General features: G+C 30.5%; 1 protein-coding gene across 2 annotated transcripts; it reads left to right on the top strand.

The window, feature by feature from the left end:
* Positions 1-7,231: 7,231 nt before the first annotated feature.
* LOC105959742 (SNF1-related protein kinase catalytic subunit alpha KIN10) lies at positions 7,232-13,786 on the top strand. Of its 2 annotated transcripts, XM_012983881.2 has the most exons (12): positions 7,232-7,473; positions 8,699-8,806; positions 8,906-9,087; positions 9,308-9,492; positions 9,615-9,797; positions 9,920-10,051; positions 10,151-10,336; positions 10,755-10,844; positions 10,932-11,015; positions 12,038-12,148; positions 12,322-12,558; positions 13,479-13,786. In XM_012983881.2, exons 3-12 carry the CDS (start codon positions 8,910-8,912, stop codon positions 13,590-13,592), a joined length of 1,500 nt encoding a protein of 499 aa, XP_012839335.1. In that variant the 5' UTR covers positions 7,232-7,473; positions 8,699-8,806; positions 8,906-8,909; the 3' UTR covers positions 13,593-13,786. The 2 variants fall into 2 exon arrangements, with proteins under 2 accessions (XP_012839335.1, XP_012839336.1); XM_012983882.2 differs by lacking the exon at positions 8,699-8,806 and having other exon boundaries at positions 7,243-7,473.
* The last annotated feature ends 1,285 nt before the right edge of the window (positions 13,787-15,071 follow it).

Genomic DNA, 15,071 nt, shown 5'->3' with positions numbered 1-15,071 from the left:
CTATTTTTTAGAATAGGATTCGAGTTGGTTCTTACTTTAATTATGATCGGATTCATCGGGTTCTAGTAATATGAAAATACTATTACAATTTGTTTTGCTTTTTAAGAAAGTGTTGACTAGAAAATTCGAATTCTGGTCAATTGACATCACATTTTTCTGCTCCACCAACAAGAACATCCATTGCGGGCCAAGCTATTAGCATTCATTTTTATTTTATAGCTCCTCAATGATGTAATTTTTAATTTACTTAATGCATGTGGTTTATACATACAATTTTCGGAAAATTAACATTTTCATCCCTCAAGTTTTCTCTTATTTCACATTTGGTCCCCATATTCACAAAAAGTACATTTGGTCCCTCATGTTTCAATACATTAACAAAAATTTACCGTTAGTTTGCCATTTAAGGCACTCATGGACACACACTTGATTTCGTTAAATCTAATAAAAAATTGACGAAAATGACTAAAGATGTTGAATTTTTGAAACATAAGGAACCGAATGTGTTTTTTGTAAACATGGAGGACGAAATATGAAATTAATGCAAATTTGAGAGATTATAATTGTATTTTTCCTTATACAATTTACATATTCTTTTGTGGTTTGCTATATATGGTCAAACTTCAAACATAATTCACTTCGCATGATTTTGATAATATTGAGATTGAATTGATTGTTTTTTTTTTTTCTCAAGACATGTAATGTAACATCAATAGTAGGTGAGAACTTAGGAAGTAAATAGCATTTTTGGTGCGTTGCGTGCAGTTGAAAAGATGAGTTTTTCTATTAATGATTTCGAATATACTTTTTGGCTGAAGCTGAAATAAAATTATAAAACTTTGTATACATTGATCTAGTTCTTATATACACTAGTATTTCTCTCGTACGATGCACAAGGAAAATTTAAAAATATATATATATATATATATATTTTAAATAAAATAATCGAACAAAAACTTATAATAATTGACATATAATACGATATAAACAAAAAAGTTAAAAGAAAAATATCATTCCATTTGATTTAAGTACAAAATTGAACAAAATACATGTTAAAATATAAATACGAAAAATTGTGATATAAAAACTAACATACATCATCTGAATCAAATGGTGTAACTATCTCGTCCAATGTACTGGGATTGCTAATATGAAACACAATTATCAAAATAATGTTTTATAGCACATGCATTGACATTTCCTATAACTCAAATACTGATACCTTGTGAGTAACCTGCATATTTTTCATAATTCATATATGCAACGAGTGATACAGATTACTGAAACATAAATCACCTTAAAGTGTAAAAAATAAATATAATTTATATTAAATTACCTTTATTAAAAAGAACTTCATTGAGTTGACAATAAAATTAACATTAAGTGCAAACAAACCTAACACTGTAAATTAATAATACATATAAATAATTTTAAAAACACAAATGTGTTAGTGAATCACAATAAACAATTATTGCGATGTACTTTCATGTTCGTTGAGGAAATTCCTTTAGACAAAATTGCTTGTAACATTTCTCTCCTGATGTGACATGATGAGTATATTTATGCCACATCTATTCTTAGCTCTCGACATTGTCATATATTCTTATATATGCTACATTTAATATTAATACGAAGACTAATATCAATACTAATACTAATGTTAATACTAACACTAACACTAACATTAATATTAATACTGATATTAATACTAATAATAACACTAATACTAATACTAATATTAATACTAATACTAATACTAATACTAATACTAATACTAATATTAATACTAATACTAATACCATAGTAAGTCATAATACATCATAGTACATCAAGACCAATCCGGCGTATTTGGGAGCCCGGGGCAAGACTATAAAGTGTTCCCTTAATAATATAGAGTTTCGGGGCAACACCCCGATTTTTCTTCTTCTGAATAGTATGTTTACTAACATAATATAAATGAATATTTATTAATATAAACTTCATTATCAATAAAAAAGATTGAAAATATTAATATATATTTAAACATACTTTTATAAATCAAATGTCAGAGAAGTATACAATAATTTTTATTTGGATAAAATAAAGATTTTAAATTGTATATTTTAAGCTAAGCTTAAAAAAAATTAATAGAAAGGTATTTTTTAAGACATTAGAAGAATAATTTTAAAAAAATAGAAAAATAACTTTTTCTACACATAAAAAAAAATATAAGTATATATATCAAAAAAATGAAAAATATGGGCTCCTTAAAAATTTGGGTCTTGGGCGTGGGCCCTGCTCGCCCCACCCCGGGCAGACCCTAAGTACACCATATTATATTACATATATACGTACTATACATGTACAAATATAGGGCCTACAGTGAAGTGAAATTCAAGTTTTAAATGCCTACAATTGAGGATAGTGACTATGTTACTGTAGATGTCTACATTAATCGACAAAAGATAAAATATAAAAAATAATTAAAAAATGTATTTTAAATTAAAAATGAAAAAAATATTTTATTTTTGTATGTTGTAGGATTATATACAAATAAAGGAAAAATAAATTTTATAATAGTGTCAAAAATGTAAAACGAAAAAAAGAAAAGAAAAAGATGAGAAATTGTGTAGAAATAAAATATTTAGAATGTTAGATGCAAAAAGTGAAGATGTTAAATGCATGATAAGAAATGATGAACGCGATTTGAATTTTAACTAGGGTGGATGAACTTTATAAGGATTTTTATGCATGACAAACTATCTTTATTATTCTAAGTTTAGGGGATATATCTCTTTTGCCTTTAAGTCAATTTAAAAATTATATTAAAATACGACATAAGTAGATTCATATGACATATTATAAACATTTACATGACCACCAATTTAACAGTATTTTTTGCTCAAAATAAAAGTTAGCGTATGTTGGTATATCTGAAATAAAAGATTATAGTAAAATGAACATGAAACCAGTTTAATTTTCACCCAGTTTCTATTTTTTTCAATCCAATTTGATGTTTTCCTTTATATATATATATATATATATATATATATATATATATATATATATATATATATATATATATATATATATATATATATATATAATAGTAGTGAAATCCCCTTTTTAAATAAGCATGGCCGCATGGGTCTAGCCCCTTTTCACTTATTAGTTAAAATGCTCTGTTGCATTAACATAAGTTACATAATATGTAAGTCGTCTGTTATAAAAGTTTAAATATCTTGTACTGAATATTTTATTGAAAAGAAAAAAACTTAGAACAAATAATGACTAAACAAATATACGGGAGAATGGTGCATTAGGATATTTATAATATTTTATATAAATTAGGTGGTGAAGTCATGAGATAATCTAGAGCTCTAGAAATATGAACACGTGAGGGTAGACTTGGAAGTTCGATCACATTTTATAGTCTTAAGAGCACATTAATTAATTACTTGATGACATTATAAGTTACAAATGGTTGTTTGGTGGGCAATATTTGACGTTTTTTTTTTTTTTTTTTGATAGTTAAAACATATTTTTGACCTTACCACATCACAAGTTTTGTTTGGTTGCTCACCTTAATTAGGTGAGGGGGCCATCTCTTTCTTTGATTAATCTACTGTGCTATACGTATAAACAAAATTGTTCTATGAAATCTTATTATGAAATTGCAAAATAGCCATTTGTTTTTCCTTCTCTTAAAATAAGTACATTTAAACTATAATTTGTTAAGACCCATGACCCTACTTTTTTCTATTAAGTTTATATTCCATTAAATTTGCAATCACCCCTAACTTTTACAAATAAGCACTTAAAAACCAACTTAATTCACAATCTATAATTTCTGCTTTTAAATATTTTTTTTGCAAACACCACATTAGACATGATAATGAGTCACAATCTAAATTAAGTTCGTCTGTACTAAAGATGTGATTCTAAATTTCATTTAAAAAAATATTCCCTCAAATCGATCAAACGACATTAAACCCTCTACATTGTAAAGCGTTATTTACCCTTTAAACTAAGTCATATTCAACTGGAATCAAGCTTCAGACCATTTCCATAAATCTAGATTAAATTACGTAGCAATAACGACCGATTTGATAATTCGTTTCGTTTGTGGGATTGGTATACGTCTAACATGTTTTATTTGTATTGTTTTTTATTCAATTTGTTTACATGCTATACCTGGTAACTTCATCGGATTATATTCTATTGTACACATGTATAGATCTATACTTATTTTACATGCATCCACACACTATATATGTGTGTGCATGTGCGCAGAGGCGAACCAAGGATCACATAATAGGGGGCTTACTAAATTCTCAGGGTTTGAGACAGCACCCTGAAAAATGATATAGGTTCAGAACTATTGTAAAAATAGGTTTAAATTGCTAAAATTTTAATTAAATTAGTATAATCTTATTATAATCTTATCATATTTCCAACATGCAAAAAGGAAAATTTAATTCATCCAAATTATAATTTATTGCACTTATTTTGGAAAATCGAGGGCATATATTACATAATAAAAATCTATAGGCACTACAAGAAAATGTAAAATAGGCAACAATGTATTTATGGACGAAATTAATTTCGTTGACAATAATTATATTTTAGCAACGAAATATAGTATTTGTGGCTAAAGAATAAACTTTTTGTAACAAGATATTTTTGTTTCCTTTGAATCTCATAGGCAACGAAAACTACTGTTGTGAATAGTATCATTTATATATATTTCGCAAGGTTGTAAAAATCGGTAATCGGGTCCGAGTCGGTCAGGCACCGACTCACGATTAATCGGTGCGGCGGTGATTAATCGGTGATAAATCGGAAATAAATCGGTTTTTAAAATTTAGTATAATATATTTCTAAATATTATTTATAAATACTCCAAACATATATAAAAAGATATTTAAACATAGTTATATCTCCATCATGTATATATCCTAATAACATAATAAAAGTTTAATAATCATAAGATCATAATACATAAATATCCTTATAAAATATAAATAAAATTTTTCTTTTTTGAATTTACATTTATTTTTGAACATTCGTGGCATACATAATAAGAATTAACATAAACAAAATAAGGCATAAACTCATATTTTCTTTTATTAAAATCCAACTTTTATTTTGAATTATAAAAAAAAAAAAAAAAAAAAAAACCGATTTTCAACCGATTTTTGACCGATTTTTGCCACCGAGTTTGACCCGCCTTAAAGGTTTGACCGCCTCAGACCGGCTCGGACCGACTCAGACCGCTTAAAACCGCCTCACAGGCAAAAAACCGATTTTTCAAACCTTTACACTGAAATCGTAAAGGTTTTGGACCGCCTCTGCCTCGGAGACCGATTAATCGGCCGCCTCGGCCGATTTTTAGAACACTGATATTTCGCAACGAATTTAATGTAAGACAACAACTTCATTTTTTGCAAAAGATTGTTTCTTTTTGCTACGATATAAAATTGTAGTAAATACATATACAACGACAACAAATTAATTTTGTTGCCAGTAAGTGACGAAAGACAACGAAATTTTTTGTTGTAAATGCTCCAAGCGATTTGGCAACAAAATATAATCGTTGCCAATTTACAAACCAACTATTTTTTCTTGATTTTAATTTAATGTAAATATTATTATTATTATTATTATTATTATTATTATTATTATTATTATTATATATATATATATATATATATATATATATATATATATATATATATATATATATATATATATATATATATATATATATATATATATAATAAAATATGATAAGAAAAATCTTATTTGTTTATATTAACTAACAGTAACTCATGCAATTTTTTGTTCAATCAATTGTTTATATGGGTTTTAAAATTAAGTATATATACATTTATTAATAGTGGAGAATTAATGACAAGATGTTATATTTATAATTTAATTTTATTGTAAATTATTTTTTTGACATATTATTTATTTATATAACTATATTAAGCATTTTTCCTTGTCTATCTAGTTTTTATAAATTTATTTTCAGCCAATTTACAGAAATATAGTGTTGCCCCAGCGGTTTGAATGAGCTACCGTTGTCATATTTCCATATATTTAATATTTATTAGCCCGTTGGTCTGGTCGTGAGTTCGACCCAACTATTCGTATTCCGAAGTGGCTCGGCGGCCCAAAGGTCGGGTCGGTGGTTGTGGTGGACGTGGGTCGGTTTTCGTTAAAAATCCGGACCATATGTTTTGCAATGAAATAAATTGTTGGCAACAAAAATAAATTCGTTGTGTATACTATTGTCGACGAAAATAAATTCGTCGTGTATACAAAATACATTGGCAACGATATATAATTGCCAACAAAATTTATTCATTGTGCATTCTAAATGTATAGGCAACATATAATTGCCAACAAAATTTATTCATTGTGCATTCTAAATGTATAGGCAACGAAAAATATTTGCCAACAACATGAATTTGTTGTGCAAACTAAATATATTGGCAACAACTTTTATTTCGTTGCCCCGAACTTTCCGTAACAAATAAAAACTAACGAAGCTAGCAACGACTTATTTTCGTTGCCAATGGAATTAACAACGAAATTATATACTTTCCACAACGAAATTTGTTGTAGCCAAATGCGAACTTTCTTGCAGTGAGGGAGTTATATTTTCCTCACTTTTGAAACAAATATATTGAACTTTTATAAAAGAACATATTATAAAACTATATTTTAAGATATTATCTTTTCATACTTGGAGAAAAACAAATCTCAAATATTTATAATTCATGTTATGAATCTAATTTCTAAATAAATATACATCCATTTTATTATACAAAATCAAGACTATCATTTTATTATATCAAAGCACGAGTTTTGTGTTCTAGCTTCTGAAACTAGTTTAGAGCTGGTACTCGAAACTCATTCTTCGGGTTTGGGCCCGGACCTCTCAAAAACCCTTTTTTTTGTACTTCCGCTTTAGGGTATTGCTATTCGAAATTGCGTAAAACAAATCCGAAAATGAAAAATTACGTAAATTTGACCTTCCGAATATGGATTTTAACTATCCATGTAGAGAATTTTGCTTCGTTTACGATATTATTGTGAAAAAACTTGAAGATTTACAAGCCAAAGAAAAAACTTTGTTTTGTATTTTATGTCCAAAAGAAAAAGAACATCTGCAAAAATAAAAATCCTACCTGCATATATAACCTAACCCCCATAATAAAAAAACAATATATTATTATTCTTGTACATATCCATAGCAAACACTGAGTCAGCATCCTGAAGTCCCCACCCAAATCTCCAATCCCTTTCTTTTCCTTATTGTTCTCTCCGACCTCCAAAACCCAAACCAAAACCCCCCATTTTCTCTCTCTAAAACCCCTCTCTCTCTCTCTCTCTCTCTCTCTCTCTCTCTCTCTCTTCACTTTGATTCAATTGCAGAATTGGATTATTTGGCTGATACAGGATTTGCATGTGATCATACTCCATCAGGTAATTTCCCCCTTCAATTATCCAATTCAGTCGAATTTCCTCTTCGATTAATTATCGCTGATTGATTTGCTGAAAATGGAATTCTGTTCTTTTCTTGACTCTCGGTAGCATAGATTTTGCTGAAAATGGATGTATACTTGGTCAAACCCTGAAATCTATTTATAGATTGCGTTTGTGTCACTAATTGTGGTCTGTGTTTGATTGTTAATCGCGGAATTTGTAGAATTTGTAGAAAGCATATTTTATCTGCTATAAATTCTTAGAATTTTTATCCAGGGTTATGATTTTTATTTTTATTTTTATTTTTTTGGATTTGAAGTAGCTAATTTTAACAATATGGTGAGTAATTTGCGGGTCTGCCGTACGTTCAGATTCTGTTAGTTCTGTTGATCTTCGTCGTGTGAATTAGGCATAATGAAGTGTTGGCTATATGCTGAGAGCTGTGCTAACTGTTGATATAAGATTGAAAAGACATTTTGTGGACATTTTTTTCTTTTGCAAGTTTTTGTTTTGTTGGATCATACTCACTGTGGCGCTTAAAATACAATAAAATGGTTGAAGTGTATTCGATTGGGTCAGTTACTAATTTACTATAATTTGACGCTGAGTCTTTAGATAGGCGTGTGGTCGAATTTCAGGTGATAAGTGATGTACTACTTTGGTTAATGATGATAAAATGGCTTTTAATGAATCAAATGCTTGTCATACATTGGAGGTTTCTTGGGCCAGACCAATTTTGTTAGAATGCCGACATCTGTTTCTTAAAGATTACAAGTAGATCTGTGTGACTCTCAGTTACTCCAATGTGTTTCCAGAGAGTATTGGTCCTTCAGTTAAGTTGGTCATGTTTTTTTCTATTGGTTTACTATTTTATGTTAAAGATAATTTAAATTCGTGTTTTAAACAATTCGAAGTTGCTTTAGAGAAAAGATTCTTCTTAATTTTCTTTTCTCAGTTATAAACAAATGCATTATGAAGAGGAGTACTAACAAATGCATATGAAGAAATTCTTTAAACAAATGTATTATCAAGAAATCATTTCCAATTATGAAGTCAAAGAAACTGGCTTTAATAGTGAATGCTACTATGCACAAACTATGTATATTTTTCTTCGTGGCTTTGATCAATCACTTGGATGGTGTCCATCTAAAGGATACTTTTTTACCTTTCATGAGCCAAGCAGAAAAAAAAAAAGAAAATCTAATCGTTATATTTGCCGGTGAAGGTGACAAGTAAGGATTCTGAATAGTACAGAAAACCCCAAAAATTGACAGTAGAAAACCGTTGGATTGTTGCTGAAGGTTTCCGAAAGTAACATACTCGTTTCAGTAAAGTAAGTAACTATATGTGTTTCTTACACAACAATGGTCAACTTAATCTTAGAATTGCTTATGGCCATGTAATGATTTAAAAAACCTTTATTCTTCTACAGTAATATGGAGAGTGGAGAGGGGACTGCCGAATCACTTATAAGGAACTATAGACTCGGAAAAACTCTTGGGCATGGTTCCTTTGGTAAGGTCAAAATTGCTGAACATATTCGGACAGGGCATAAAGTGGCCATTAAAATCCTTAACCGTCGGAGGATGAAGAGTCCTGACATGGAGGAAAAAGGTGAAATTTTGCTTCAATTAGACCAGCCAAAGAATGTTTTCTTACTTATTTTAGCAATGCCTTCTCAAAGACTATGCTTTTGCATGGCAACCAAAACAGCTGTTCTGGTTTTCCGCAACTACGTGCTATTTTGTTCAGATTTTGGAACTACAGTTGTTCCATTTCCGTTGATGTAAGCAAATGTGTTTTATAGCTTCTAAGAGTTAACAGTGTTATGCAGTGAGAAGAGAAATTAAAATCTGTCGGTTATTCGTGCATCCACATGTGATACGTCTATATGAGGTTATAGAGACACCGGCAGATATATATGTTGTCATGGAGTACGTGATGCGTGGAGAGCTCTTTGATTATATTGTTGAAAAAGGCAGGTTACAAGAGGATGAAGCTAGGCGCTTTTTTCAGCAGGTAGATTCTAGATTCTTAGTCATTTTTCTGTCTCTTTTTTTTATTGTCCTCCAAGATGAGGAATGTTGAACATTATTTCACTCCACATGATTTCATGAATTTGGTTTGTCTTTTGATCTCAGATTATTGCTGGAGTGGAGTATTGCCATAGAAACATGGTTGTCCATCGTGACCTCAAACCTGAGAACCTGCTTCTAGATTTAAAAGGCAATGTGAAGGTAGCTGATTTCGGCTTAAGCAACATTATGCGGGACGGACATTTTCTTAGAACAAGTTGTGGAAGCCCAAACTATGCTGCTCCTGAGGTTGTAAAATCAGTAGACTTTAAAATATAAATATTATATAATTATGATAAATAGTAGTGACTAGAATTTGCTCCATTGGGTAGTTGTTAAAGCTGGGTTCCTTGTAATGGAGTTGATTGCAGGTTGTGTCTGGAAAACTTTATGCTGGAGCCGAAGTAGATATTTGGAGTTGTGGTGTTATTTTGTATGCTCTTCTTTGTGGTTCTCTTCCTTTTGACGATGAAAACATTCCCAACCTCTTCAAGAAAATAAAGGTATTGGCAGTATACTCTTTCTAGAGCTTAATTTACGTTCATGCACTGTGGTTTGAGATAGAGATCATCATGCAGTATACATTTTTTTTTATTCTTTAGAGTGGACTGTACACTCTTCCAAGTCATTTGTCACCCGGAGCTCGTGATTTAATTCCAAGAATGCTGATTGTAGACCCTATGAAGAGAATAACTACTCGTGAGATACGTCAGCACCCCTGGTTCAAAGTTAATCTTCCTCGCTATTTAGCTGTCACTCCACCTAATGCAGTGGAAGATCTAAAGAAGGTAAATATTTACTTAAGGTTTTGAGTGCAACTTGATATGGTTTCGTTACAGAAAAGAGGATACATTTTCATGATATAAACATAAAACGGGATTACTTTGTCCACCTTCTGAACTTTGTTTATCAATATAATACTTTTTGGGGAATATTTAGATGCATTATTCTCTGTTTCATATTCAGTGTGAAGTTTAATTTGCTTAAGCTATCAATTGATGTGTGAGGCGCAGAAGAACCATGTGCAGATATTTTTCATGAACACTTCTTATATGTAGGGTACAATTATAAATTGGCTAGGCACATGCCGTCGTATCACTTAAAGGAGGAATACATTTTGCTGCTACTTAACTGCAGAAACTCCTTCACCAGCCACTAAATTTGTTGTACTTTCATATTCTTGATCTGGTTCACGTACTTTTGCAGCCTGATGAGGATATTATTCAAGAAGTTCTCCGGATGGGATTTGCAAGGAGCCAGCTGATTCAATCACTGCAGAACAGACTACAAAATGATGTATATAATAATATGCATAAACTTTTTGTCTGCAGTTTTTCAGCTATCGATTTTATGATATAATAATTTTACAAACTTATGCTGCAGGCTACTGTTGCATACTATCTATTATTTGATAAGCGGTCCCCCATTTCCACTGGCTATCTAGGTGCTGAATTTCAGGAGTCCGTGGTACGTAAAGAGTTCTTTCTGTTTGTATCTAAAAGTCCATTTGGAATGTGTTTCCAGTTTCCACTCAAGCTGGAAAGTGTTTAGTATAATTGAAACAGTAAAAGTCTTGTGACAAAAACTCTACACTAAAAGTACAGTTAATGAAATAAAGCCTTATTTAGAATATCTAAGAAAAGAAATAGGAATGATGAAATTTGGAGAGGAGGAGTAGTATTTCAGTCCCTTGTCGCTCCAAATATTAATGTGGTAGTGCCTCCATGAGTTGCCTGAAGAATTTAACAAAAAATCTCTATGTAATTACCCAGTAGTATATTATCACTTACTTTTTCTTATTCTCGCTCTTTTCTTTGTTAGTAAATCCAATGTGCTATAGCTAATAATTAAATTAGGACATTGGTAATTTTTGGCAACAGTTTGTTGATGAAAAATGCTAGATACGGTTGGTCATCTACCTTGCCACAGTTGAAACTCATATTATAATTGTCCATTAGTAACTCAACCTCTCGTGGGTCCTTCATTTTCTCAAACAGTTTAAAATATATCCAGATTATTTATATAAATAAAAGATAAAATCTATAAATCTAATCGATATATTATCAAATCTGTAAAAAAACCAAGTCTAGATTATGAATTTAAGAATCAATTACATAACTTGAACATGTAGTTGTACATTGTATTCCTAGTATTAACATTCTAATGTTCAGTTCTATATTTTTTCTTAGTTTTTTGTTTATGAAGTAAGAAATTATGTGCTTCAAACGAGTTACTGTTGCTAAAGAAAAAAAAATCATTTTGAAATGAAAGCATCAATCATCAACATCCAAAAGTAGAAAAAGCAGCACCGAGTGGTTTAATATTTTTTATTTTATTTTTAAAGTGCACAACTTAACTATTTGATTCACATTTCTCTTTTATTTTGAGCTACTGCATTGAAAGATGGATGGCCTATTACGGATCTGGTTTTGTTGTCATTTTTGTATTTGTACTTTCTGACACGGAAATTTTTTCTCGTCTTTTGTTAGGAGACCTGTTCGATGGGACCTTATCTAGATGTTAATAAACCTGGATTTCCGCTTGATGGAAATTTGTTACCGGAGATATCAAAAAAGAAGCACTGGATAGTTGGACTTCAGGTTCAAGTTGTGAACATTTAATTATTTTGTTTCAGCTTTATTAAAACAGGTTATATCTCATGAAATGTTTTAGAATTTATTCACCAGAATTTACGAATAACTTCATGTATCCGGTTCTCTAGTAATCTATTTGGTTCGAGTCTCATACTTTATCGTGTTTACTGCTTAAACAGTCTCGAGCACGTCCACGCGAGATAATGGCTCAGGTTCTCGGAGCTTTTCAAGGACTAAATGTCAGGTGGAAAAAGATTGGGCACTACAACATGAAATGTCTTTTCATTCATCCTATTCAGAACCCAGATAGTATGGCCCTCAGTAATCACATAAACGAGAACCATTATGTTAATGGTATAACTCCCACCAATGCAAATGTGTCACAGCTGCAGGGTGTTGTGAAGTTCGAAATGCAGGTATTAAATTAAAGTTTTCTGATTTTTTTTGATGTTCTATTATGCGAATACTTTGATAATTATGCGTGATAATTTTGAGGGGCTTGGCTTATTATTTTGTCAAAACATTTCATGAAATGTAATTAGGTGTTTGCATAAATTTTTGGATAAGAGCTCGTACGCTCTAAAGGTTGCATGATAGATGCTTATGGGTTACTACAAAAAAGAAAAAAAATAGAAAAATTATCGAAATAGAAAGTGATAATATATTGATCTACAACTTGAAATCATAGAGTCTTGACAAATTTATTACCTGATGGGTGATAAATCTACTGATAAGCTCTTAGATTTTAGTATTCCTCATGATTTGTGTCGGTTCTTCAATCATACGAAAGATGAACTTGTTACACTTCAGTTTAAGGGAACATAAGTGCGATTGTACTAAGATATGCTTTCAGGAAAGTTATCGCGACCAACTTTTTTTTTCTTTCCATTTAATTTTTCTTTGTTTATCCTCTTTGTTCTAGTTATGCATTAGTTTCTATTAGATGACAAATCTAAGACATAAATTACCCTTGTACTATCTTCGCAATTTTATGTTTGTACAGTAGGAGCCTTTATTTAAGCTATAGAATAAATATTCTTTGAACTCGGTATAACAAATTAGATTGTTAATTACATATATGATATGTCTCGGTCACCACGGAACAAATTTCCATAGAGACAAAATGTGGTGCATTTCATCGTGTGAAAGAGAGAGACACACAATGAATATTACATGTACTATAAGCAAGCATTCTATGTCATAATAATTTTCCTCGTTTTCAGATTATTTTTGGATTATTTTATATTGATGCATTCAGAAGTGATATTTTCATGATTCATGTCATAATAACAAAGCTGTATAGCTGCTAATGAAAATGTGTTTAAACTAATGGCAGCTTTACAAAACCAGCGAAGTGGAGTATTTGCTTGATTTACAGAGGCTTAGTGGTTCCGTGTTCCTCTTCCTCGACTTTTGCGCCTTTTTCATGATGCGGCTCGATGTTCCTTAATTATTTCATTACCATTGCAAAATTGTTGTATGTCTGTAAATACCGGTTATTTCCACATGTACATGATTTTTTTATGTGCTTAATCTGTACTCATATACTAAATTATCTTTGTATATATGTGTGCATACCTTGTGTTTATTCTGAAGACATTTTACGGTTGTTTTGAACGAGTAATAGAAAGTCTTTGTGCCCAAGTTACGTAGTACAGGTTTTTTGATGAGTCCATACGATCAACATAAGAGTGGTATTTTATTGTCAAATTGCGTCCATTCAAGCATTGTAAACATAGCAGCATCATTGTAAGCTTTGGTATGGTATTGTTGATGTTATACTATTGCGTTGTGTAATATGCTTGATGTAAAATGAGTGCTTTCTTGTTAAACCGATCAAGGCGAGAAACTGTGTGATGGTAATTCTATACTTGTGTAATAAACATCATTGAGGATTGAGATGATATCTTCATTTTCTTTTCATAATTTGACTTGCAACTTTTAAGAATAGTATGAGTATCTGACATGTTGGCATCGGTGTTAAGTGTTGAAGAATTGACGAATACGGTTGTCTACGTGTTTAGATTGTCATCGATTTATTCCATGTATTTTATTGGGAAATTAATTAGTCCTTATTTTAGTGTTTATATTATTTAGGACTTTACTTATTTTCATGTAATGATATTTGATTAGGGAACATTAGACACTGCCATGGGCCGGTTTTCGGCCCGGAACTGGCCCGGTTATAGAATTATGCGGCCCGGTGGTTCACCCGAATTTAAAAAAAAAAAAAAAAAAAAAGCTGAAAAAAGCTGAACTGGCCCCGGCCGTTATTTGATCTTTTTTAAATTTTTTTTCCCTCATTTTTTTCCTATAAATATCCTCACACTTCATTTTTTCCAATAAAATTAAGTTCTAAGTCCTTTTATTTATTTCCTTTTGTTTTTTTTCCTATTTAAAAGTAATTTTTTTAATTTATTTATACATCAAATATTTTAATATATATATATATATATATATATATATATATATAAAAGGAGGAATAGTTAGTGAATACCCCTTTGAAAGACAAGATTTAAAGGGAAAAAAAAGGGTAAATAGCACTTGACCCCCATGTTGTTTCTCTATTTTGCACTTAACTTCCATGTGGTATTAATATAGGCAGATAACCCCCTTGTGGTTTATGATGAGTAGCTTTCCTAAGACATTCAATAGTGAGTGTATTTCACTCGCCCAATTCGCAAGTGGTAGAGTTTTTCTTAGCTATAAATTTCTAAAAATACCCATGTTGCCCTTCTTGTATCAAACCCATGCTCATTTCTAATTTTTTAAACTACTAGTTAAACAAACTTTAGTAAGCCAATTTAAAAAATATGTGATCTAGTAAAATAAGAAAAATACATAAATTACTAAGATATGTTAACGCACACACAAGTATTGGGCTTGCTTTCAGTAATTAGAAATTATTGTTTTCTTTCATTTTTAAAAT

This window comes from Erythranthe guttata, chromosome 9 (assembly GCF_056151865.1).
Source record: "Erythranthe guttata isolate IM_541 chromosome 9, IM_541, whole genome shotgun sequence".
Lineage (NCBI taxonomy): Eukaryota > Viridiplantae > Streptophyta > Magnoliopsida > Lamiales > Phrymaceae > Erythranthe > Erythranthe guttata.
This window is presented reverse-complemented; position numbering and strand designations above follow the sequence as displayed.